At 29.5% G+C, this 27,600-nt stretch overlaps 1 protein-coding gene across 1 annotated transcript in view; it reads right to left on the bottom strand.

Annotated features, from left to right (window-relative positions):
- LOC107449199 (voltage-dependent calcium channel type A subunit alpha-1) overlaps positions 1-27,600 on the bottom strand; it is a 349,547-nt gene that overhangs the window by 55,252 nt on the left and 266,695 nt on the right. The window contains exons 10-27 of the mRNA XM_043053258.2: positions 27,133-27,248; positions 25,037-25,096; positions 24,737-24,841; positions 24,148-24,168; positions 23,930-24,014; positions 21,850-21,977; positions 20,567-20,679; positions 17,311-17,420; positions 16,476-16,607; positions 12,980-13,052; positions 11,283-11,400; positions 9,430-9,527; positions 7,732-7,838; positions 7,571-7,650; positions 6,662-6,761; positions 5,569-5,758; positions 2,582-2,688; positions 142-241 (exon numbers count right to left, since the gene is read on the bottom strand). Of these exons, the coding sequence (XP_042909192.1) occupies positions 142-241; positions 2,582-2,688; positions 5,569-5,758; positions 6,662-6,761; positions 7,571-7,650; positions 7,732-7,838; positions 9,430-9,527; positions 11,283-11,400; positions 12,980-13,052; positions 16,476-16,607; positions 17,311-17,420; positions 20,567-20,679; positions 21,850-21,977; positions 23,930-24,014; positions 24,148-24,168; positions 24,737-24,841; positions 25,037-25,096; positions 27,133-27,248 (1,843 nt within the window). The remainder of the gene's footprint in view (positions 1-141; positions 242-2,581; positions 2,689-5,568; positions 5,759-6,661; positions 6,762-7,570; positions 7,651-7,731; positions 7,839-9,429; positions 9,528-11,282; positions 11,401-12,979; positions 13,053-16,475; positions 16,608-17,310; positions 17,421-20,566; positions 20,680-21,849; positions 21,978-23,929; positions 24,015-24,147; positions 24,169-24,736; positions 24,842-25,036; positions 25,097-27,132; positions 27,249-27,600) is intronic.

Here is a 27,600-nt window from a genome sequence, read left to right as displayed (position 1 = left end):
TATATTCAAAGTAGAAAACGGTGTTGTTGAAACATAAAAGAGATTTCTTTTGCCAAATTATGAGGAAAAAGTTCTTTTATATACGTTTTTATAGACTAATGGTTAGATATACACAGCTTAATATTTAAAAAAAATTTTTACCTTCAATTTAGGCACTCGTTTAATGGTCTTGAGTGGTCGTAACACTCTTAATACTCTTAGAGATTTGATAGTACTAAGGTTCTGGCCAGTACTACTTCCACTAAATAAACAAACAAATGTTAATATCATAATTAAAAATGTAAAAATTATAGGACAACATTTAATTTATTTAACAAACTTCAACACTGGATTAGACTTTTGTAAATCATTTTAGGTGAGAAATACATTGCAAACATTGTACAACACATTACACAAGGAAAGAATTCCAAGCTGAACTCAATTAAATTTGTACACACGCGTTAAAAAAGATTTTAAAAAAATAGGATTTATCTCTTCTGATTTAAATGGTTGGTAAGCCTACAGAACAAATTTCTTAAACTAACTGCTTTCTTATCATTCTTGATCTAAGTATCTACTACTAAAGTTTGTACTCAAGTTTTACTTTTGTGTTTTAACTCTCATCGTATGCCGTTTAACAAACTGTCAGAGTGACAATAATACTTTTGCTCTGCTAAATTTCTAAATACAAGACTTATACTGTCACATTTTTCTTCTAAAATTACGGTAAAATAACTGGCAGCAGTCTGTCCATTCAATTAACGGTAAAGTTTACTCGGAATAAATTTTTTTGCTATTGCGCTTTTGAAACCGTTTGCAACTAGTATGGTTAAAAAACCATGAATTCAAAACTTTAGTTTTTTTTAACCATTTACAATAAGTATGGTTTCAAAACCATAAAAAAGAAATTTAACTGGTCACTGTTGTTAGGCTTTTTGTTAGGTAATGAGCATTGGAGTGTGATTGAATTGTGTTTTATCAAAACCGTGGAATGCGGTTTACTGCGTTTTTACCGTGTTGTGGTTTAACCGTGGAATGTGTTTCACCTATCCTAAGAAATGGGAAATGCTAGACTTTTTTGTGGTAAGCAGCTTTATGGTGCTGCCATATACGCGTGAATGAGAGCATCGGATTATAATAGTCTAGAATCACAAATTGGGGAGTGCAGGACTCGGGAAACTCTTCCTGTGTTGGAGGGAATGGAGGAAATATTGTGATGTCAACGCTGGAACTGGAACCCCCGTTCTATCGATAAGAAGATTGACAGATTAGCCCTCTCAGCTACAATATGTACTCAACTGCAAAGAACTAAGTAGTTTCATCAGGTGGACCTAGTTAATGCTATGAAATTCTAGTGTTTTAACCCTATTAGGCGAAACCAGTTAATAAATGAATTTTCTCATAGTTAACAGTTTGAATGCAATCTCTCATTTATAGTCATTTGACTGTTTTGTTTGAATATGGTAAAATAACAATTGAACAAATTGTTATCTAACCATTTTTCCGAGAAATTTCGAAGAGTGTAGATTATACATACAGAGTAAGTACATTATTAAATTGACTCATTGTTTCCTGACAGCCTCTCGAATAATAACTTATTTTATAAACTTCGCAATGTTCACAAACTTGCGACAAACCTAACCCTTAAGCATCCCATACATCACCATAGGTAATGTTCCAACAATAAAATGTTGTTAGCAATACTATTACAATACTATTATATATATTTAATACTTAAGTGTAGCAAATACTATTTGTAATCTGGATAAAAGAAAAGGCAACAAGTAAATACAGATTCTATTTATAAGATTAGTAGTAGTTATGACGAATTGTATCAGAAAGATCATGAAAATGCGTGTTGATAAGGACGTGCGTGTTGATGCATGTTGATATCTTATATCCTGACATTGCTGTTGTAATCCTTTCATATTTCTGATTCTTTTATTTGCCTAGTCCATAATTCAATTTTTATATTAATTGAAGATACTGTAAAAATATTTATATACATAAAAACTATGGGATATCATAGTTTGATACCTTACTCATAAAAATTCAATAATAATTTTTTTTACAAATTTAAATATTTAAACTTTCTTTTTCTTCTACGGAAATTTTGATTAAGACAATAAATGAAAAATTATTTATATTGCTAGTTTTATGCATTCTATATGTTGACGCGATATTTGAGTAAACGTTCATAAGAGGCATTTTATTTTTCACAGTTTTAAACTTTTTCACAAGCTATTTTTGCCATAACTTCGGTACGTTTTAGCACTTATAACTTTTAAATAACATTGTTACATTTTCATTGTTTTATATGTTATGTAATTTTTAAAACATATAATACATAGCTTACATGATTTTAAAAAAACATTCACGTAAACTAATAGTTTAATTGCACTTTAAATTCTATCTGTTCCGTTGAAGGATACACATAGCCTTAAAATAAGTAATTTTTGTAAACACGCTCATATAAATTTTTTGTTCTTTACCTAGACTTAATATATTTATTAGCATAAAAATATTTTTAATGGTTTTTAATTTGTTATATTAAATGAAATTATTTGATATAATTAATGATACTAGGCATTTAATAACTTACGCAAAGGCAAAGGCCACTAAAGCACATATCACAACTACAGCATCCAATAAATTCCATAGATCTCTACAATAAGAACCTGGATGGAAGATTATACCTAGATCCACAACCTAAAATTCAAATTTACAACAATGTTAGAGTAAATTGTGCTTAAAATTGCATAAATCAAAAATGAGATTAAGAGAAAAATAGTAGTTCCTAATTCAAATTAAGTCGTTGAAAAAGTAAACTTGTAGAAATACAACATAATAACCGTTAATTTTTTAAAATCGTTTGCGTTCTTTATAATATTGCCATGATTTTGTCTACTATTCTTTTGCTTCTCCATAACAGACGGTTTTAAGGAATTTTACGTGTTAACAAAAACATTTTAATGAAAAAGTCAACTTTGTTTCATCTAATTTGAAATAACATAATTTTCATTATTTTGCACAGAATGTAATGACAATAGAAGGTATTTTTTTCAAAATCTATATTATATTTTTAAAACTGTAATGGATTAAATATACAATGTGTTGTTGCCTGTGATAATTTAGCTTATTTGTGTGTCTATAAATAACTGAAATATAAAATATTGTGTTTTCTGTAACTTTTGCCGCAGTTATAATTTTTTTTTCTATTTAATTTTCGATTTAAGTATTTCAACTGAAATTTAGAGTTGGAAGCATATAGAATTCGAAATATTTTTATCAATAGACATTAATTAATTTTAAGTAATGAAATTTTTAAGTACTGCCTTGGGTCACTTTTGGCCCAAGTCTTTGGCTTTAGTCTTTTGCCACCCTCAATTTTGAGACCGATTCATATAGACAATCTATTTTTATTCTTTTTACTTATGCTAATAATGAAAAATTGAGGGTCCTTCGAATGGATGTCTCAGAGAGTCTGAAATCTATTTTGATGGTATTTGTAGCTTTTGAGACAGGAAAACAAGTCTAATTAAAATGCTTAATATTTTTATGTTAATATTAAGACAACAAACAAATCACTGCTAGTTAAAAAATATTTATACTATCGTAATAATCGAGAATCCTAATACAATATTTTAGTTAATAAATGGCATCAAATTCGATTAAATTTTTTTTGTAGAACATCCTTTTTTTGGACAAAAAATGAACTTTAAGGAGTTGCATAACTTCAATTCTGTTCGATGACTTTTTTCCATCTCTGTAATAACTTTATGATTCCACTCTCATAGAGCATTAAAAAGAAAAAGTTCCTTTCAGCAAAAAAATTCAACCGATTGTGATTTGATGTCATCGTTATTCCTGAAATTTTGCCATTTAAAATGTTTTGTTAGCTTCATAATAATACAATGGTGTAAGGTCGGGTTATGAGAAAGATGTGACAATACCTCCTAACCAAGCTCTAATAATTTCGTTCGTGCTTCTAAAGATAAATGAAACCTCGCATTATCGGGGTGGAACACTGATGAAAGTTAATTTTTTGTATAGAAAAATTTAATTTCTTTTCACACTAAGAAATGGAGATGATTTTCTTGCCAATTCATAACTGATTTACGTTGTCATGTTATTGTAATATTGTAGTCACTACGTTTCAAGTCGCGTAAGTCTTTGTTGTTGTTTAGTTTAAGTTGAATGTGACAGATAAAAAATGTTAGATAAAACTATAGATTAACTTTCACAAAGTGATGCAGTATTCTTATTTAAAAGATAAGTTTAGTTAATTAATAAAAGATAACAATTATTAGATATTTAATAAGTATTAATATTTAAGAAATGTAATGTATAAATAATTATTTTTATAATTTAGATTTACATAAAAACTAAGAAATTAGAATACATTTATGAATTTGTTTAAAAAGATCTAACATTAAATATTTTTCTGAAAATATATTATCGTTTTTTTTTCAGGTACTTTGTAGCGATAACCTTTAATGTCTATTTTCAGAAGAATCATCAAAAATGCAGTCAATTTTACACTTTAAGGAACAAAATATGAAAATAAAAACAATAACAAAATCTGACAAACCATCAGTGAAGAATCCGGTATTAAAATTTTCATAACCAGATTAATTGCCTGATGAAGCTTCAAGGTGAGTCTTAAATATCCTTTCAAAATTTCTTAATATTTTAAAGAAATGAAGCAAGCTTTGATGTTTCTTGACACCCGGTGGCTAAGTGGTAGCGCTTCGCGCTCCCTGTGCAACAGGTCCTGGGTTCGATACTTGGGCCGGGCAAGGTTGACTCAGCCTTTCATCCCCTCAGTGGGTCGATAAATGAGTACCAAGCAAGCTTGGGAACTAAACACTGGGGGTTTTGAGTTCGGCTGACCACTTAACCGGAATATCTGCTCCTGCACCCTAGAGCCCAAGGTCAAGAGAACTGAGATGGGCACAGTAGGCCTTGGCTCTCTATGGGCTCTCGCGCAACTGAGTTTAGAGTTTTGATGCTTCTTTTCACACTTTCTTCAATAGTAATTCGTTACATTTCAATTATGATTCTTTTGTTTTTCCTCGGATAAATATTCATTTGAGCACCCTAATGTGAATGCGTTATGACTTCATTTTAAAAACGATTCATAAAATTGATTCATTAGGTTTTGTTCCTGGAAAACAAACTTTCTTTAAAAAATTAAAATACAGTTTGAAGAAAACGAATGTTATTAAATTGTATTCGTAAAGGTATCATAATTGAATATATCAACATGAGAAATCTAAACCTTAAACCAAGGACACATTTTGGAAGTTCACAGTTTTAGACAGTTTTTAAGGGTATGGTCAGTTCCTCAAAAAAAAAAAAAAAAAAAAAAAAAAAAAAAAAAAAAAAAAAAAAAAAAANAAAAAAAAAAAAAAAAAAAACATTAGAGGAGGAATTTGATTCTTTTGCAATTTAATTAAAGGGTTTTCAATATGACAAAAAAGCAATTTTTTGTAAAAAAAAAAAAAAAATTGGCAAGTTAGGTCGAGCTACATTATAGTTGTTTCAGTTTACAGCTGCCAAAAAATAAAAATAAGCCGTGAAACTTACCTTTAAACTCATTTCTACAGCAAACACTCCAGTGAAAGCAAAATCAAAATAATTTAGAATTTTATTACTGTAAGAATCTTCATACACAGGGTCTTCGGCGGCTAATGATATACTACTTAATAAAATGATGATCATAATGAAGAGGTCAAAATAACGCATATTCACAACGAAATGAGCACCACGACGAATGCTAAAAATTAAATAATAAAAATGTCAATATTTTCATATTAAAAACAAATTTCTTACTATTTTGTCACACATGAGTCCAGTAAACAAAAGAATATTGCATGTTCAAAGTGAGTTGTGAATACAAATATGGGTTTTCGGGGCGATCCTAGAATAGCCCACCCCGTGGCGATTTTTTTAAATATCGCCAAGCAAGTTTTTTAAATTTCGCCAAACTTGGTTTCCAAAAAATATTTCCGGGAAACTATTTTGAACGTCCGATCACACCACCATCACACAACCGAAATTCTTAAACCTGATTGGTTATTTGATATGTATACCTACGTGAAAGTTGGATTTCGTTAGAAAAGAGGTAAAACGGTTTATTTTTTCGCCATTTATACTTCTGATCTCTTGCTGTTAGAATCATCGTTATTATCTAATTTTTTTAACAGTTATTTTATTCATTACCGTTATTATTTAATTTTTTTGTGCAGTGCCGGTTGAAAATGGCGAGCTAATGGACGAGTGAATTGTTAACTTTATTGAATGCAAAAGGTAAGAGAGCGATGATGGAATGGTGTATGAATCAAAATTATGTAATTTGGAAAAAGTATAAATGCTCTAAATTTGGAGAACAAATGAGAGTAAAGTAAAATTAAGAGTGAAGGTAAGTTATTTTTTATTCTTTAGAAAAATATTTTAATAAACTTGTAATAATTAAAATTGTTCTTTTTCTTTTCTTTTTTTTAATAATCAAACAGCAACGTTGTTCCCAGCAACAACCGCTAACTTGGCGAGATTTCAAAAGTTCGCCAAGAGGTGGCCTATTCTAGGACTGATCTGCGTAACAAAATTACCAAATGGCTTTCTTTTAAAGCTTTCTTTTTTAAGCAGCATGAGTAATATAAAGATTTTTGTAACTTACGGATTATGAGGCGAAAAAATAAACATTGATGAATATGGAAGCATTGGTCTGGGGCCACCGATATCATCACCATCTTCATCCACCTGGGCTTTCTCCTCATCTGAATGAAATTATTAAAGTAATAGAAAAGTTATATTTTAGAAATGTATCTGTATCAAGTTAATAATAAATTTATTCTAATATCTATTTATTGCCAAAACAAACAACAATACCTTCTTGAGACAGGAAATACTTTATAAGATATTTACATTTTTCTTGTAAACAAATATTTTTTTAAATGTTACATTAGTTTTTATTTGTATGATTATTTGCCAGCAATTTTCTAATTCAATAGTTGCTATTAACAACTACCTAACAACTTATTTCAACTACCAAGACGATGTTTATTCTATAACAACATGACCTCTAATTCATATCAATACATAACATTTTAAATCATGCTAATAGTATTATTAACGTGATTTAAAATGTTTTAATGACATTATTACCATTATGAAAAATGTTTTAGAAGCAGTAACACAATTAAAATAGTTTTTAAGACATCATTAGGACGATGCAAATCATTTAAAAGGTCCGTTTTTAAGTGGTAAAGAAATCAAACAATGTCATAAAATGAGTTGAATATAATAACAAATAAGGAAATCAACATTAAAGATCTCGAAATCGTTGAATCTATGTATATTTATCCAAAGAATGTAAAACTATTGAGAAGTTTTTATGTAAAATAAAAATAAAAAAAAAAATAGGGAAAACTTTTGCGTAAATTATTCTAACAATTTTGAGGAAATTTTTTTTTTGAATAGCATTGTTAAGTTTCTGAGATATAACAATAAAGCAAACGTTAGAACGTCGAAGTTAAAAATAAAATTGCTTAAGAATTTTATGCTATATTAATAGATAATTTAATACCTTCATCAGAGAGATCCGTGGTATCTTTTTTATCATTTAATGTATCACCCAATGTTACATTTAATGAATTTTCTTTGGCCCTGCAATAGAGATTAAAAGGATTATTATGATTAATTTTGGAAATAGTTACAGTTATAAATAAAAATAAATTATGTATTTACCCATTAGAAATATCGCCTAAATTGACTTGAGGGGAAGGGGGACATATGTTAACTTCTGGAGCATGAAGTCCCAACATCTCTTTTTCCTTTTCTGCTTGCGCTTCTCTCTACGATAGTAAAAACAAACTACTTTCAATACATTTAGGCTAAATGAAGACATTTTACTTTTACATTTAGGCTAGATAAAAACCTTTTACTTTCAATACATTTAGGCTAGATGAAAATATTTTACTTTCAATACATTTAGGCTGGATGAAAACATTTTACTTTCAATACATTTAGGCTAAATAAAAACATTTTACTTTCAAAACATTTAGGCTAGATGAAAACATTTTAATTTCAATACATTTAGGCTAGATGAAAACAAATTACTTTCCATACATTTAGGCTAAATAAAGACATTTTACTTTCAATACATTTAGGCTAGATAAAAGTATTTTACTTTCAATACATTTAGGCTAGATGAAAACATTTTACTTTCAATACATTTAGGCTAGATGAAAACAAATGATTTTCAATACATTTAGGCTAGATGAAAACAAATTACTTTCCATACATTTAGGCTAAATAAAGACATTTTACTTTCAATACATTTAGGCTAGATAAAAGCATTTTACTTTCAATACATTTAGGCTAGATGAAAACATTTTACTTTCAATACATTTAGGCTAGATGAAAACGTTTTAATTTCAATACATTTAGGCTAGATGAAAACAAATTACTTTCCATACATTTAGGCTAGGTTAAAACAAATTACTTCCATTACATTTAGGCTAGATAAAAACAAATATATGTTTTCAAAAGTAACTAGTAAAACTAGAAAAGCAAGACAGATTAATGACTATTTTAAATTAAAAGTAGCAGGTTTTAAAAAGTTCAGAATATATACTTAGATTATTTTAGATCAATTTCAGAAATGCAAAAAAAAATTTGTATTAACTTTATGCTTCGAACATTAAAAAAATAACTTAAAAAGTAGTTCGCGATCATGTTTTTTTAGAAACGTCATCAAAAGATGGTCAATTGTTTTTATAAAATACTGCAAAATTTTTTTAAATATTCTTCATCAGTTAATAAATAAAAATCGAAGTTTAATCTTGATATACTCATCAAAAACTCATCAATTATTTTCTTTTGCTTTGATTAGTATATAATTTAAAGCTATACGTATCAATTAAAGCTTGTGCCGCTTCATTATACGTACAGCAAATTTGAGCGTGTTTTCTGCTTTTAAGATGAAGCTAGATGATTCTGAATAAACAAAAGGTATATGATTTATCTATCAGTACCAAAATAATCAATTACGTACCAGTTTTGCAGCTAAAGTTACCGAACTAATGAAAGTAGTGAGTATTTTTATCAATCACTTCTTAATGCATCTAGAGTCACGAAACTTCAAGAAGGTAATTACGGCTTTCATAGCCGAAAATTTCACCGAATTCACCAAAATTTTCAAATTAGCGATGGGTTATTTCAATGCAGGAACATTTTCCTTACTGATTAGTTGTTATTGGTTGCTATTAAAATACATAAAATAGCATAACTTTTGGAAAAATAGTGCGTAGTAAATAAAAAATAGTTACAGATTCGTCATTTTAATTAGAAAAAATGCAAGAAACTCTTATTTTTATCTAAGATATTTTTTATGTTGGACAGTGGCATTTGGAAAGTTTTTAATTTTTAAATGGAATTGATTACCTCCTTTTCAGCATCGGCTTCTTCTTGTGCAAGAGTGAGCTCCTGAGCATTGGCTAAATTATCAACAGCAATGGCCAAAAATACATTTAACAGAGTATCTTTTCAAAAGGAGTTAAGAAAATTTCGACGTAACACAAATGTGTGATTTCATAATTATGAAAAAATAAATCTATAGTTTTTTTTTTATAAATTACTATACATGTTTCTTTCAATTAATGGAAAATATAAAATACATGTGAAGGGTGTTGCTTGAAAACTTTTTGCATAGGTTAATACAGCTTGTGAACAGTAATAATTATAACCAAAGCAGCTCAAAACGTTTCCTTTATGTGTTAAAAATTTTTTTGTGCTGCGTGGTTTTCTTTGAAGTATTACAAACTGTTCAAAACTTTAAAGGAATGTTTTTATTTTTTCATACTCTAGGACCACCATTATGTTTCAGAAACTGATTTTTAAATCGATAGAATAATCAAACTCCCTAAAATTGCTTCAAATATTAATTGGGTATACTATAGCCTACGTCACAGGTTGTGTTATTCCTACGAAATTTAACCCATGAACGGCATTTTCTGCGAGCCAAACTTTAAGCCACAAATAAACAAACGAAGTGTTTGATCGTTTAAATAGCTGCTCGCCAGATTTTATTGCATTATAACGAAAAGTAATTGATATTCGATTTTTGATTAATAATTGATTTATGTGGATAGTGGCATTTATGTGGATAGTGGCATTGAATTTAGCATTGCGTCATGGTAAATGTTATTCCTACTAAGTGGAAGCAGTTGTGTTTTTTTTTTTATATTATACCCAATTACGTTAGATTTCAGTTTGATAGAAGATTTGACAGCATTAAATTTCTCGTGTTTACTACTATCAGATGTTTTTGCATTTAATGATAATGTAAACATCAAACTTTGATGTCATTAGCATATTTTTGAATGTTTTTTTTTGTTTTCATAAAAAGTTTAAAACTTAGAGACAAACAGCCGACATTTAGTCTCTTATGAAAGTAAAAAAATTATATTTTCATAAGGTAACATGTGTCTTAAAAAATGCTGTTGTAACGGAAATGACATTTGTGTGGAAACGTTACAATGCGGTTTACTTGTAACTTCAAAATTTCCTCACAAAGAATATACAGCTATGGTGCATACTAATCCTTTATTGATAAATTTATTTATAATATCTATGGATTATAATCGATAAAGATTAGAAACATGAATTTTTAAGCTTTGTTTTAAACACACTGGTATGTTTGAACCTGGTATAAGATTTTTAAAACTTATTGGAAAAAATTAGTAAATAATTACTTTCTTTGTTGAAATCCCGTTTTAAAAGTTCTATGAAAAGTAGTAGTTTATTTTATGTTACCCGTCTGAAATTTTTTATAAGTTTAATTAACAGCTGATTGGTTTTCATGTAGGTTTATACGGTTTGATATATTTTTGTTTTAAATAATTTATTTTAGTCGGAAAGAACTGTTTAATGTTTTCGTATAATTTTTGTTGCGTGTTTGTTACATGTTTTTGTTTTTGTAAAAGAGATTTGAATGTATCTTTGCAAAATTGTTTAATTTTGTAGTTGATAATGCATTTGATTGTATCTTTGCATCTTGAAATGCAAAAAAGATTCGATTTGACTGTATCTGTATTTTTTAAATATCAAATAATTATAAGCATAGAATCATCATAATTTTTTATGAACATGTGTATGAAGAGACTTGCTTTAAACAGGATAAACTAAGAAATTGAAAATATTTAACTCCTTGTGATAAAATAACATAAGAATTTTACGCATCATATATGTTACTGAAGTACGTAAAAATGTCAATATCACATGTTATAAAAGGATACAATTACCAAACAACACTAGAATTATAAAATATAAACTATATATCATTCCACCATGTATTCCTCCTTGAGATTGAATTCCACTGTACATAACCTCATTCCAATCCTCTCCTGTTAATATCTGTAACAAATAATGAAAAAATGATAATGAATTTTCCTAATAACTTGGGACTTGGCTTCTGACTTTTTACTGCAACCTCCTGCTATCTATCAAGCCTCAACCTTAAGCTACATTAACGGAAATTCAGAGCTATAAGTAAACGCAAAAAGCTCGTCGCACTCTACAAATCTACTACTCGGGATAGCGGTCTGGGTTTAAATTAGCAGAATCATCAGTGATTTAATTAAAACTGTTGTTTAGAACTATTGGGAAATAAAAAATATAATTAAAAAAACATATTCTTTCTTAAGCTGTTTTAAGTGCATCCGAAACAATTTCTAACCACTTCAAACAAAAGTCAGTCTCGCTCTCTTCTAAAATAAATTGGGCGGGACTAGAGAAAATCTTGAGTGAAGGGCACTTTGGAAATACTTGGTTACGATCTGACTGCTGTAGTTCAATTCAACACCTCAAAAATTGAGCCCTCATTGAAGATAAAGCCAGTTTTTCGATCTTAAAAAAAGTAAAGCTCATTTCCCAGCAGCATGAGGTCCACTTTCAATGGATCCCGTCCCACGTCGATATCCACGAAAACGAGTTGGCTGACACTCTTGCAAAGAAGGGATAGACCATCCAGTCCCCTCCACCTCAGAGCTTACATACCTTGAACTTTTCGCAAGGCAAAAGGCCCAGAACAAACAAAAGTGGCTGCTTCCACCTACTCATTACTGGTATAAAGCAAAAAAACCAAGACTCTCTCTATCTCTTCCGGTGACAGGCAGACCAACACTTGCTTATCCCGACTGGCCAGCGGACACCTGAAAAGTCTCACATTTTCTACTAATCAAAAGATCTCTTCTCTTTGCCCTAAATGCCAACAAAACCAGGCATCACCTGAGCACATCTTGAATTGTTTAGGGCTGGACTGGAACGACATTCAATCCTCTCCCCTTTTAGTTTCTGACTTCCTAAATGACAACGGATTTATAGATCTGGTCTGACTGCGTCAGACCAGATGGGAATTAGCAATAACAACAACATAAATTGGGCTCTAATTAAAACAAAATTCACGAGTGACGTTTTTGATGTTGGTGTTACATGTTTTATTATTTCATATTTTTTGTGTGCTTATTCTTAAAAATTCTGAGAGTTGCATTTATACAACTGATCTTGTCTAATTCGGGAGAGGAGATTTCAAATCTAAAATTAATTTTGCTCCTAAAGCTAGATATTTCTTTTAAAAATGCATTTCAGTCTATTTTTCATCGAAATGTACAAGTTTAAAAGTGTTATACATAACAGGGGTCATGTAAATGTGGTGATAGACTTCTTGGGGGGTTAGGGTACATCAACATAAGGATTAAAATTTCATGAAAATCGCTTCTCGGAAAGTCGTCTGACGCCGTTATGGGTCCTATTATGACCTTTTCAGAAGCTCACGAAGAAACAGTTCATAATAAGGAAGCGGTTACAATTGTAACCACGGTCGGTTATAAGTAATCATTAGTTGTAAATTGCTCTATTGCTTAATATGAACTTAATATTTATTGAGCTAATAAATATTAAGCTCAATAAACATAGATTAGCGAATTAAACTTACTTGAAATACAGTGAGCAAGGCGATAGGAAAGGAATTAAAATTCTCAGGTGGAGTACCATCTTCAAAATTGAACCTTCAAAATAATAGAAAAGTAAGGAATTTATCATCAGCATAGGTAAATTAATCTAACAAAATAAAGATTAAAAATAAGTAGGAAAAATCAAATAAAATTATTAAAATAATATAAAAAAAATTAAAAAATGGAAATAATCAAGTGAAATAAGTATAAATATCAATGTGGTGGTGCGGATGTAAAATAGGTGAAGAAAAATTCAAAATTTATGGAATTATAGGTTAAAATTTTGCATTTTTTACCGATTGATTATATATTTTAATGGACTTTTGAAGAATATGTCGATTGCAATTTTTTCTTTTTAAAGATAAAACATTCTTGCCTAAAAATAAAGCTAACTTTAAAGAAGAGCTTTTTTATAAGGTTTCTTAGAATTTGAAACTAATATTTTTTTAAAATTATTTATTGCATTCTCTATAAAAACAACTCTGTATTAACAACGTTTCGTGGCTTTAAGAGATATACATTTCATTTTAGAGAAAAAGGCTAAGATGGAATTTTGAATTATGGAATTTATCCATAAATTATGAAAAAAAAAACTAAAATTCATATCATGCGAAATCCTATTAAAAATATGAGAGTAACAAATATTTACTCGTAGAAAATATATACATATTTAATGGAACACTCTTAGGGGAAAGCGAGCAAAGTGGCCATGGAAACGGGTGTGATTTGTAATGATATAGATTTGTTATGCAAGCCTATTAATACTCGGATGGCAATAAAATATGGATAACGTATTCTAAATGTCAGAATTGGTATTTGAAAAGTACATTGATCGCAATAAAGAAAAGAGTTAGTATTAAATTTTTGCTGAATTTAAGCTAACTATGAAACTGTTGATAAGTAATCATTATTTACTTTGTTCCAAGTATACTACTTAAAATAATGCTTAAAAAATTATTTTTGAGTTAATTAAACATGCAATTTAATATTTTATTGGGATTATTTTATAATGTGATTATTTAATGAAACAGCAAGTATATTATCATAAAAGTAAGTAAGTAAAAGTAAGACGGGTTTGTAAGCTTTTGAAAAAATCGACTCGTTCATCTTAAAATATTTTTTTAAAAGTAATGGTCTGAATTGATAAGGCCTCACAAGGACGCATTGGGGAATTCGGATAATTTGGCTTTATACAATGACAATAGGAAACAAAGATTATACTTTATCTACTTTCCTTACACGAAAATTTTCAATAATCAAAATCCATAAATTCCTAAAATTAATTTAAATTGCTCGCTTCATAGAACTCTTCCTCTTGCATTTTATTTGCTTGCAAAGAAAGAATTTTTTAAGTTTACTCTTTAAAATTGTGTTGCCGTTGATTGTTTTACAAGGGACCTTCTTACAAAAAAAGTACTTATAAACTTACCCTTAGACTTGAAATATTTAAATATTTGAAAAAATTAATATATATTGTATAATTACATAAGATTACAATAAAATATTTTTCAAAGAAATTGTTATTCAGAACTCTTCAATTACAACAGAGATTAATGGCTAATTATTTGTACCCACAATGGTCACGTGTTTTATGACGTTATGATTAAAAAAAATCCATAAAATCGTAGCGTGAAGACTTCGATCATTTTTCAAATTGTGCTTAAATTTTTTGGCATCATAGATAAGTGTCTCTATGAGTAGAATTTACTTAATTGCATATTAAGACTGCCGTGTTCAAGCAACTGTCGACAATAAGTGACTCGCGAGTGACTGACAATAAGTGACTGACTTTAGTATTTTCGCGATTGGAAAATGGATAATATTTGATAATGTGTCAAAAGAGAACTTTCTTCTGTTAAGTAAAAGCTGTAAAAATTGATGCAACTCCTATTTATTGGGTGCAGATTTTTTCAGTTTCGAATATGAAAATCTTTAGTATCAATGCGGCATTAAACAATTTGACACATTGATACAGATGCCGACCTATCTGTATGGACAAGATCAAGTAGTTGGCTTCATACCAGGAAGGTCCTGGTTTCGAATCCCGTTTCGGTGCATCTGAACTTAACGATGAAAAAAAAAGAAGGAAAAAAAAAAACTAAAATTCTACAAAGATTTTTTTTGATGTCTCAAAAAGGGAATAATTTTAAAACTAATCAAAATTTTAAAAATCTAGTTCACTATTCAAATCAGAGGGTGCACAGCTACCTTCGTGCCAAATTTCTATGCCGTGCCCTGACTAACAGAAAATATCAGTATCCCATAGATCAGGGGTTTCCAACTGGCGGCCCGGGGGCCGCATCCGGCCCACGGAACCTTTTTTTGTGGCCCGTGAGCCTAGTTGTTATTGATATTAGTTGTCATTTTTTGCTTACAATTTTTGTAAAAACTCTATATGGGTTTAAAATACTTTTCTCGTTAATAAAAACCTAATTTCTTCGTTTCTGTGAAATTTAACATACCAACGGTGGAAAAAAATTCATTTCTCAGGTTCTGCATCCAAGAAAATATTTATTCAAATACAAAAGTAATTGTGCATATTGCTCTTTTTTATTTCATTTTTTTGTATTTAGTGAATATAATTTAGCATGTGTGTATTAAAAATTTTTAGGGAGAAATTCTCCGATTTAACTTTTTTTGAAACCACTCATTAAGGACGAAAATATTTACACACACATTTGTAAATTTTAAATGTAAATATCTATTCTCTGGTGGTTGCAGCTGACAAGCCTCAATTTTCTCATTGAACCTTTTGCGTGCTAGTACAAAAGTTTTAATGCTAACCTTTTTAAAGTTTTATATCTTAACAATTAGATATCTGTTCCACATAAATTGTTTAATACATAGGTGCACATTAAAGTTATTGTAGCCCGAATTTTTATTATTTATTTAATATCTTTAAAAATATTATTAATAACAATTAAATATTTTTAAAAATTTACTTCTTATTTTAATTTGTAATTCAATACTTTTGTTTTGCACGACTTGGTAAAAATCTGACAGTAATATTTAACGTTCCTTCAAACATAAAAGAGTCCTACATAAAAATTAGACAAAGTTTGCGGCCCGCCATTTGATTTGCATTTTTAATTGTGGCCCCCTGCCTCATGTATGTTGGAAATCACTGTTATAGATAGTAGTGTTTTGTTTTAGGGAATTTCTGTCAATGTGTTATGTTAATGTTAGCACAGGGACAATTTCTGACAACTATGCTGCCAGAAATTTTCCTTAATATAATAGAATTTTTTTTGCACTATGGAGAATAGTATTATGCGCCTTAATTTCTAGTCGTGATACGTTAGTTAGTAAGATTATGTAATTAGTGGGATTATTTAATAGACTTACGAATTTATCTTAATTTTTGGATTGTTCAGAAAACATTCAGTTAAACAAATTTGAATTAGTTTTAAATACTATATATANAAAAGCCGGATGAGTAAATAAATGTATTAGTATTTAAAGAAAGATGTTACTTACGCTCCTCCAAAAAGTTGCATTCCCAAAAGTGCGAATATCAAAATGAAAAGAAAGAGAAGGAACAACAGACTCAGAATGGAACGCATACTGCTCAGAAGAGATACAACTAGATTTCTTAAAGAAGCCCAGTACCTGTTGGTTGAAAAAGAACAAATACATACAGGCATTAGCGTTTTCAAAATAATAGCAAAGTACATTCTTAATGAAATAGCATGATAAGTAGTATTTTGAAAACTCTCATATTTCTAAGATTTAAAACATGTCATGGCCGTCGGAAATAGATATTCGAGTTAAGATAAACAAAAATGTAAAACGAAATCTGTCGAATCAATAATGAGGAAGGTAGGATAGAAAACAAAAAAAGTAATTTGATTACACGAGAACACTATGACGCGTTTTTAATACTTACCATTTAATTCATCTCTGTTTATTACTAAAATTAAACAGATTTTGTGGGTTTTGTCTTGCTTTTCTCAGTGGTGATTCTTTAGATTTCGATAGCCGTTATTTCTTTGTTTAAACATAAATTTATTATTCCGAATGTGTACATTTGTTTTTTATATTAGACTACTGAAATTCAATTTGTCATGGATTCTAAAAATACATATTAAGAGTGGTCATTATGAAACATCACGTGCATTTTCGAGTGCCACTAAATTGGTAGTAAAACGGATTTCAATGATGTTTACCTTCTTGGTGTTTCAGTATACTCTCAATTCATTAGAATGGTATTTTAGCACATTTTTTGAAGCTTCTTTAGTTTTTTTTAAATCAAGAATGAACAGAAAATTGATTATCAGTTAAAAATTTATTTAATAATGAAAAAGGTAATTACTTTGTCACTTTAAAGATCCTGAGAAGTCGTAATGCTCTGAGCACTGAAAGGCCAAAAGAACCTTCTCTATAACTGGACCATATGACTTCAAATATACTTCCACAAATAACCTAAAACACAAAATTACCTTACTCACAAGTAATAAATTTGAAAATTATTCATAATCAATAATCAAAAACTTAAATAATAATAATAATACAAGATATAGAAAATTTACAAAAACAAAAAATTTCATTTTGTTAATTTTATTTTTAATCTTAGTTTGAGCCCTCTTTCAAGTCTCTCAAAAAAGTAGCAAAATTTGTGGAACTGCGCTGTTTTTGTGCACTTTAAATTGCTAAAGAATGCCCAGTCCAATCGTATTTTCCCCAGTTGCAAAGCGTTACAGCTGCTATATGTGTCAGTAGGCAGAAAGGAATGAATATCATATGTCAAATAGGGCTGAAGAATCTATTGGTTAGACAATTCTTCTTTGTCTTCTCTAAGACAGCAGTGCCAAGATTATTTTTCGTCTATGGAACCTTAGATGATCAAACTTCTTCCGGTAGAACCCCGACTTAATAAATAAAGTATCTAAGGATAATTCTGAATGTAAAAACTTAAAAATGCTACTTTATTTCGAAAATATTTAATTATGGGAATAAATTTTTATCATCGTTTTACCAAAGAATATACATAGGGGAAGAATTCTAGCTGGCATAGGCATAATGTAAACCAGTCCTCTAAGGTTGGATGCGATATCTGTGTATAAGGAAAAAAAAACAACATTTAAGGGCACAACAGGTTCGTGAGACGGGTTTGCACCCACTTCTCTTCCCAGCCACTACTTGGGTTGGGTTAGATAGGTTTTCTCCTTTTGTTTATGGTTTGTTCTGCATTTTTACACTATCAATGAACAGTTCTGTACTATTAATTAAGATATGTCATGGAGTATACACTTATATCATCCCTGTTAATTAAATTTGCTAACTCATTTTGATATAGAAAGAAAGAATGAAATGGCGGAAGGCAGTGTACCCGCCGTTTCATTTTTATATGTAGTGCATGTAGAGTTGTCCAACAACCAGTTCACAGGCGACGTATAGTGCGGCTTTGAAGTTTGTAGTTGGCTCCTCCAGACTGAAAGTCTGGGGCTGTCTGCTGCTGTGGTAACAAGCGAGAGCGCATTTCTAATGGGGGTGAAATGGAGGAAAGGAGGTGTCGATTGGTTTACTCACGACGACCTACGCTAAGATTAAGACAAAATTTTTCACCCCACACCCCTATTCGTAGTGACCTTTCCTCGTTAACTATAGTACCCGCCACGACGCGAGACGAGTGTCTGGAGGAGTTCTCCTGAATGCCGCACTATACTTCCTGACTCTCACTCTAGTATGTCTTTGTGCATAATGGTAAATCTGAGTATTTTGCTCATCCTGTAAGTTGCTTTTCCGGCATAGCGTAGCGTAGCGCACTGCACCGAGCAGATCTCCGCCTTAGTTACGTATTCGAAGAGTTAGACTTTTCCTTCCTACGTTCTTTGGTTTTACCATTAATTATCTTAAATTAGATTTTATGTTCCACAGTTAAATTCGCCGTCTTGGAGCTTTATCCAGTTTAGTAAAGAATTCGTTTTCGGTGTATATGTTACCGTTAAAGTATGAGATCCGTTATTTTATAGAATACCTAGTTATTCCATGAAATAACTGATCGTGTCAGTTAAAGTGTAAAACTCTCTTGTATTTCATGGTTTAACTAGCTATTTCATAGAATAACGGTCTGCAGCCCGTTAAAATGTAAAATAATCTATATCATATATCTCGCATGACAAATACATTTACCTTCCACCCCTACTGCATTTATCTATTTTAGCTATCATCATAAAAATAACCGAAGAAGGATTTTTTCAATTGGGTACAAGAAGCGGACGCATAAAACAATTATATTCCCGATCCCAGTTCAGTGTCTGCGAACAAAAATGAATTAAAATCGAAGAAGTACCGGACGTAGAAATATCTCTCCGGTCGGTTACTACAGCTCTAAGTTTAGGTATTGGTCAGGGATTTAAAAAATGTTCGTGTAAAACCCAGTGTGTCAGCAAAAAATGTTTTTGTTTTAGAAATAATGTTCTTTGTAATTCCAAGTGTCATTTTAGTAATCCTTGTTGTAACAAATGATCTTATGGTACGTTTCCATAAATACCATTTATACGCTGCATAAATTAGATAAATTGCTTCTTTTTCATTTTAATTGTCTATCATTAGTTTATTTATAGAATACCTAGTTATTTCATAGAATAACTAGTTAAAGTGTCAAATTAATAACATATTACACACTTTAACGGACACGATCAGTTATTTCATGGAATAACTAGGTATTCTATGAAATAACTGCATTATATACTTTAACTGTAACAACTATACACATAAGCTTGAAAATGAATAAAATAGGCAGAATTATGATTTTCTTTGAAAGGTAAACTAAACAGAATTGCTATAAACGTTCAAAAAGATTATTAGGCAAGCATATTTATTTGCGAATTTAGTTATTTTATTTTGATTTGAAAAGCCGGATGAGGCAATACTAAGGCAATTTTATAATAAATGAATGTCCGTTTCATAAATAATTCAATATATTGTAATTAAAAAAATTATTTTTTAAAAACTAAATTTTATATTTTTTTATTGGCATTTTATTTTTATTAATTTCATAAAAACAACCAAAGTATTAAATAACTAGTGGATAACTGGTTAGATTGAAAAAATTACTGCCTAAAAAAGAAATAGCTCTCGAAACCCATTTAACTCTCCCACGGAACCCCAAGGTACCGAACATTTGAGAACAGCTGTTTGAAGCTGTTTGAGGTATCATTTGAGAACAGCTGTTTGAAGGAATCCATCTAACTTTCTCTCGATTTTCTTATCGATAATGATTTGGGGGATTAACAGTTTCGTACATCACATCATTGTTAGACATTTTATATCATACTGATGTACAGAATACTTTGTATGAAAAATAATAAAATATTATTAATAAATAAAAATCGACGGAAGTTAACATATAAAATTTTTTATTTTAAAGTTTTGTATTCTTTTGAAGAAAATTTAAAATAAAAATAATAATTTGTTTTTAAAGATTTACTAAACGTAAAACTAAGGTTAATAATTTCAGCTTCGACAACATTAAATAAAAAACTAGATTTATAGAAAATAATTATATCCACACATGTGCTATTAGAGGTAAGTTTATACTCAAAAATAAAAATTGATAAACTTACAACACAGTCAAATCTGTTGAAGGCAGATTCGAAGTATAGGCGAGGCCCGAGGGCATAAACTTTAATAAACATTTCACTGATGAAAAGTCCCAAAAATACAAATTCTGCATAGTCTGTAAAATAAAGATACAATTACATAAAAGAGACATATTTACTGTATAAACGAGCTCCAATTTAAAATGTGTTACTTAGGAAATCAATATTTAATGTCAAAAAGACTGAAATTTTAATATGTTTACAAATTATTATTTTCTTGAGTAGTAAATGAATGGATGGAGGTAAATGAAGGAATGAAGTGATAAATTAGCTAATTAATAAACAAAGTTAATGAATTGTAGGTGAAGTAATGAGTTATTAATTCTTTTATGACCTTATATTTTATATTTATCGGGTGTCTCGAAAATGACCGCAGATATGAAGAAATATTTAGATTAGAACAGAAATAGGGAGAAAATGCACTTTGTCCAAAAAACCAGCTATATTCCTTCAACTTTGAAAATTATTTACAAAGTTCCTCAACAGGTGGCGTTGCAGACGAGGAAACAGGCATGCCGCAAGAAAACAATATTTTTCTTCTTGCATGCCAGCACATTGGAACTGAAATATTTTTACAAGTTTTTCGCAACTTGTGTCTAAGACAGCACCACGTTGTTCCTGCAACTGGTATGCATGATTCTTTAAAATATTCTTTTTTTAATCAGTTAGAAGCCTCATCTGTTTGCTATTTATTTTACAATTTTGAAACTTTAAGAGCAGAAATTCTTTGGTTTTCTAAGCAGAATCCTACAAGCCATACATTTATATCTTGTTCTTTTTCTGTTCAAATTATAGGCCGTTTTTACGAATCGTTTCTTCTTCTCCACGTCTGGCAAGTCTTGAAAATTATTCGACTGTTATTTCTAATCCTTACATTTTTAAAGCGAATGAAATTTTTTAATCATGTAATATCTTACCGCTTCAGTTTCATGGGATTATTTACATAATACTAAATATTGTACACCAATGTTGAGCTTTACATTTACAATCGAATCAGAGTGGTTAAGCTCCATAATTATAAATTCATCATAAATATAAATTCATAATAAATAAATAATAATTTTTAATTCATTACATAAATAAAATTTGTTAAATTTTTTGATGGACGTTACGAGTAGACACATTTTTATTGATGTAATCAACGTTCAATAATATATTAAAAAATTTATAAAATCTAAAATAAAATCATTCAAATGTATTTATAAAGACTTAAAATTAAAAAGATAGCTGTTTACAGTAATACTTACATAAAAAATCTGTCAGCCAATCAGGTTGGCCATAATGATTAGCTGCTACGCATACAGTATTTAAAAACACTAATACTATCACAAACCAGTAAAAGGCTTGGGTTTTAACAGCATGACGAATAAAAAATCTGAAAATATGCATTTATAAATATCTATTTTTAATACATAGATTAAAACATTTTAACTCTCATATATTGCATATTCAGTTTTATTGTTATTTTCATTTTAAATCAAATACATTATTTCATTAAATTATTCTAATTGAAACAAAAGCAAAAGTTTATATTAATTTAAAATTTACAAATCAATTATATCAAGTTTCAATAGAGTATATTGTAGCAATAATTGCGCACTAATAAGATATAAAAATATTTATTACTATAAATAACATAAGAAACACAAATGTTTAGGTCTGTTTATTAGTATTGTTTGTGCATTCTTATTGGACAGAAAAGTCTTATGATGAGATCTGGAATATACGGAAATCTTCGTTTGTGATTAAGACAAAATTTATACAAGTAAAGGCCTGGTTTCTTAGGAAACGTCGGCGTCAGTTTGAAACGAACGTTTACCTCTGATTGGTTAATTTATGAGTTTGACAGCATACGACATCGAACGCTCAGCTTGAACGACAACTGCCGTCCAAATCAACTGCAATTGGTGACGTTAACGTGCGTGACGTTAACAACAGAAGCAATGGCGGACAACAGCCAACAACAGAGCATTGAAATCAGCCAAAATTTTAATTTTAACATTAAACGTAGCTTCTTTTTCCTCTTCTTCTTCATTTAGCTAAGCTATAATGTGTTTTTTCCTGGACAAAGCCATTATTTGTTCTTTAAAGCACTGGTCGACAATCACAAAATCAATACAAATTCAAAATAAATATTTGTTTACGTTATTGACGCATGCGCAATGCAAGATAATGTCTGTGTTGGACCGACTGCTCACGCTGAGCTAACAAAAAGGTATTTTTATGCCGTCAATATTATATCAACTTAACGCTGACGCCCAGTTGAGACGCTTCTTCTAAGAAACCAGGCCTTGAGCTAACAAACCAGTATTTTGTTGGCGTCAGGGTAACGTCAACTTAACGCTGACGCCCAGATAAGGCGTTTGTCCTAAGAAACCAGGCCTTAAGGTATCTCGAATTTATGTTAGCTTTAGTACGCTCCCGTACGTAAGATTTTAAGTAATTGCGCATGCGCACTTCTAGTCCGCATGCGTCAGTTTTGGTGAAACGCGCATGTTCCCGTGAAAAAATATCAACGAAATTGTATAGTTAAAATAAATATAATTTATAATTAGGAAATGGCGAAAATATATCTAGTTTCTTATGGAACTAACTCGATTAGACCGTCATAATGTTAAGCAAAAACTAATAAAATAATTTTTTTTATTGAAGAACCAATGGTTGTAAGATCACACGATTCATTTCTAAATTTCATCAATATTCTTCAACTTCGTATTCAATGCCCATATTTTTAGTTCGAAGGTAGGCTTAAAGAGAAAACAACATTTAACAGCTATAAACAGCGTACTTGTAGCTTTGTCTTTGTAGCGTAAATCACGTAAAGGTACTTAACATTTAAAGTAAATGCGAGCATGCGCAGTTGCTGCAATCTATTTACGGATGTTAACGTAAAAGGGCGAAATCTCAGTAAAGGACATTTCATCAGAAAACAAAACAAAACAAAACAGGATTCATAAAAGTTTAAGTTAAGGAAGACTATATAGAAAATTATTTCCGCAAACGATAATTTTATTTTAAATTTGTGGTAGACGAAGTGAACAGATGATCAGAAAAATATCAAAAATGAAAATAACCAATAATTAAAAAAAAGAAAAAAGAAATGTCTTACACGGGGAAAAGAAAATCCATTAAAATTACCGTACTGTATGGTAATAACATTATTGGTAAAATAACCCATAACTATGGTAATAAAATCACAATACATCATACTTTTTTTTCTCAGTGCACTATAACTGCAATAATTATATTTTTAACATTGAAACTTGTTTATTAATCTAAATTTTATATTTTTTGAGAATTTTTGGAAAATGAAAAATATGTTCTCACCTTATTCTTTTTTCTACTCGCCAAAAGGCTACGCACGCACCTTTGTTCTTTATTTTGGCCTTAAAATAGGAAGCCCTAGCCAAACCTTCAAAGTAAATAAAATTATTTTTTAATGATATTAAATGTTAATAGAAATAAAAATTAAAGGTATGTAATAGTGTATCAAATTAAATATAATAACTTATAAAAAATAATTACAGTTAGTTAAAAGTACTCACCTTTTAGTTTTCCCTTTTTAGCTAAAAGAAATAGGAAAAAATTAATATTAAATGAAATAAATATTTTACAATGAAATACAAAGCAAAGAATAATTATAAAAAAATAAATATTGGAAATAAAATGGCTTAAAAATGCTTGCTTAAAGTTACTCAAAATATAGAAATAAAATCTTGTAAAATGCGTTATGCATTTTATTAAAAATAAATTTAATATAAAATTAATAAAATTTTTATTTGTATTTGTCAAACATTAATAAAAGTGATAAAAAATAAATTTAAATTTAATTTCATTAAAAAAGCGAGTTCAATAAATTTTTGTGGGATACATTACTAATTGTACGCGGATACTAAAGTAGAGAAGAACAAAATATCTTCGAAACTTTTCAGGTGGTTAATTATTTTTATGCAAAAAATCAGATATGAATGAAGAGGTTTATGTCTAAAAAATTTAAATGATCAAACATTAAAATTAAACCGGGGACAATAATTAAACTTTTGCATGGTGTAACAATTGTATAATATTTTTTACACGTTGTAAATTTCGTGTGTCTATTAACATTAAAGTGTAATTGATAAGAAAAATACTGACCAACAGGATCCTCATCTTTGCTACCATCTTCTTCTTCTTCTTCCTCATCTGTGCTTTTACTATGCATATTTTTCATTTTTTTCCTTTTAGCAGTACGCTTTCGAGCTGAGTAAAAGAGCATTTATAAATACTAAATATAAACTATATAATATAATAAAAACATATAAATACTATTTGTTCATATTTTTTAATTGTAAAGTGCATTGATTAATACTGTTTTCAGAAGTTGTTCAATTGATTTTTAGCTTAGAAAATTTCGCAGTTAAATGCTGTTTAAAATTTATGTATAAAACGAATTACCTTCAATGATATGAAGTTTCTCTTCCACTGTAGTCCTTTCTTCTGCTAAAATTACTTCCTCTGGAAATTAAATTGATATAAATTAATAGAAATAAAAATGTATTGCAAGAAATATGAAATAAATCTGAAATTTGGTTCTTTCTTATAGAGAAGATTATTTTATTCCTGAATTGCTTTGAAATGCATCGTATAATCCAAAGCTGATAGTGAAAGATTTATATTGATTCCAAATTTTGAAAATAAGAGTTCCTTAATCTGGAATTTCAAATAAAGTTCGAAGTTGGACATAATCCTAACGCTTACTTTTGATGTGAGTATATTTTTCTTTAAAAAAATAAATAAAAAATAAAATAAAGCAAAAAAAAAAAAAAAAANTTTTTTAAAAAAAAAAAAAAAAAAAAAAAAAAAAAAAAAAAAAAAAAAAAAAATGAAATGTAACAAAACATTTAATTAAAAAATAAAGTAAAAGTAAATAAAAAATTGAAATAACATAATTTATAACATAAAAAATAAATTAAATGACAATAAAATAAAGTTGGAAGGTCTTGAATATTAAAAAAATATTTTCTTAAACAAAACCACTCTTTTGTAAGTTATAGTCGCATTTTTTAAAAATAGTCTAGTAATTTCCTTAACAGCAGAGATTCTTGCAATTGCACAAATATTATGAGCAATAATTATATTTCGTACAGCAATGCTTTAAGCCAGTTTAACACCGTAAAGTTTAAACCAGTGGTTCCCAAAATAAACAACATTTGGAATGCATGCTTGGGTTAAATTTTTTTTTCTATAGTTCAGAAATGAGATTAAATGAACTGGACTATTATTATGATGGACCTTGGTTGGATCCTCAGTAGCGGTCTGAAGCTCACCCACTTTTAACATGATAGTGAATGCTGACCACAATTATGCCGTTGGTCACAAAATTGTTGAGATTTAACCTGTCTGATTCCCTTGGCCTACATTCCTACAACAAAGTGCTGCGTGAAGGCTTTTTTCCAGTATTTTTTTAACAATTAATGTAATGAAAGATGACGCATAAGTCCACTTTCATTGAATGCAACGATGGTCATGTATGGTGCTAAATTAGAATAAAAATTTATATTTATAGTGCTCAGCCTTTGTCCTCGATTGCGTTTTGCAGAACGAAAGCGAGATTAGATTTGAAGTCAACAGGTCATGTTAGCAGCCGTCTCAAAGTGTATTATTTACTGCTTTGAATAGCTAAGTGGTTTATAAGGCGTTCGTTACGCTACTTCAGAATAATGATAATAAGCTGCTTATCCTCCTTTGGCACTACAACTTAGGCCAGACTAAGGCTTTCCCATTTAATTATCACAAATATCCTCAGAGGTAGATCCTCACAGGTTAGAATCTGCCAGCAATAGAGTTAACTGTGGGAGGTTTTCGTGGTTTTCCTTCCCATCTAGCACAAATGCGGATTACTTCTATCAAAAAGTTCTCCGCGAAGGCTAGGTTGTACCAATGCTTGATCCAAGAGTTGTCGTATGGGATTGGGTTCAAAAATACAAGCCAACGGAGATGAACATTGATAGTCGTAAACTCAGAATTGGCTCTGCTGTTCAATCCCGGTCATAAAATAAAATGTAAAAAAATAAAACAAAACAACTATCGCAATTGCTGCCTAGCCAGCACCACAGATTTCCAACTTCTAACTATCTAAATGTTGAGATCATTTTCGACAGGTTTAAGCTACGCCCTCTTTTCCTGACTCTTAAACGCTTGTTAAATGTCATATGTTTTGCTGAATTTGGGTCCTCTGGCCTCAGTAAAGGATCAAGTCATCTCATACGATAAATAATTTTAATTACGAATCGTTTCATTTCCAACTCTCAACATAAAATATTGCTTTGTGTTTAGTACAGTTTTTAGTACGAAGAACTTTATCAAGTACCAATGGTGTCATTATGGTTAACAACTCATAAAACGTCCTGTTCTGTAACATAAGAAAACTAAAAGCTTTTTAGTCGGAAGGAAAGTAGATTAGACTCTATGTTCAAGAACTCTTGAGAACCAAAAATCGACTTCGAAAATTTAAACAGAAAATTCGAGGAAAATAAGAAGTAATGACTCACCAGCCTTGCATATCCACTCTACATAACCATTCAATTCTTTTTCTAACTGTTGCTGTCTTCTAATTTTTAAAAAAGTTTGTCTATTTTCCACACGTTCTCTCTCTTTTGCAAATTCACTGCGAAGATAAATTTTTAAAGCACTTGAAATATAGATGAAAGTATATAAGAAATTACATTAAAAAAGAGATTTAATTCGGAGAGTTATTTAAGATTTAACAGATGTCTATGAATGAAGTTTACGTTTATGATAAGTTCATACATAAATATCATAATTTTGTAATTATATTAAGTACAACTCAATCAGTTTATAACTGATTTCGAAAACAGAACATATTCATTTTTTTCTTACTATCAAAAGTTTGATGCTGCGTAATACACAATAAGGAGTGATTTAGATATTCTTAGACAAACCTTCAGCAGAAAATTTTACTGAAAATGCATTTCATGCCACAGAATTTCTGGTTGAAA

Source organism: Parasteatoda tepidariorum, chromosome 1 (assembly GCF_043381705.1).
Source record: "Parasteatoda tepidariorum isolate YZ-2023 chromosome 1, CAS_Ptep_4.0, whole genome shotgun sequence".
Taxonomy (NCBI): Eukaryota; Metazoa; Arthropoda; class Arachnida; order Araneae; family Theridiidae; genus Parasteatoda; species Parasteatoda tepidariorum.
This window is presented reverse-complemented; position numbering and strand designations above follow the sequence as displayed.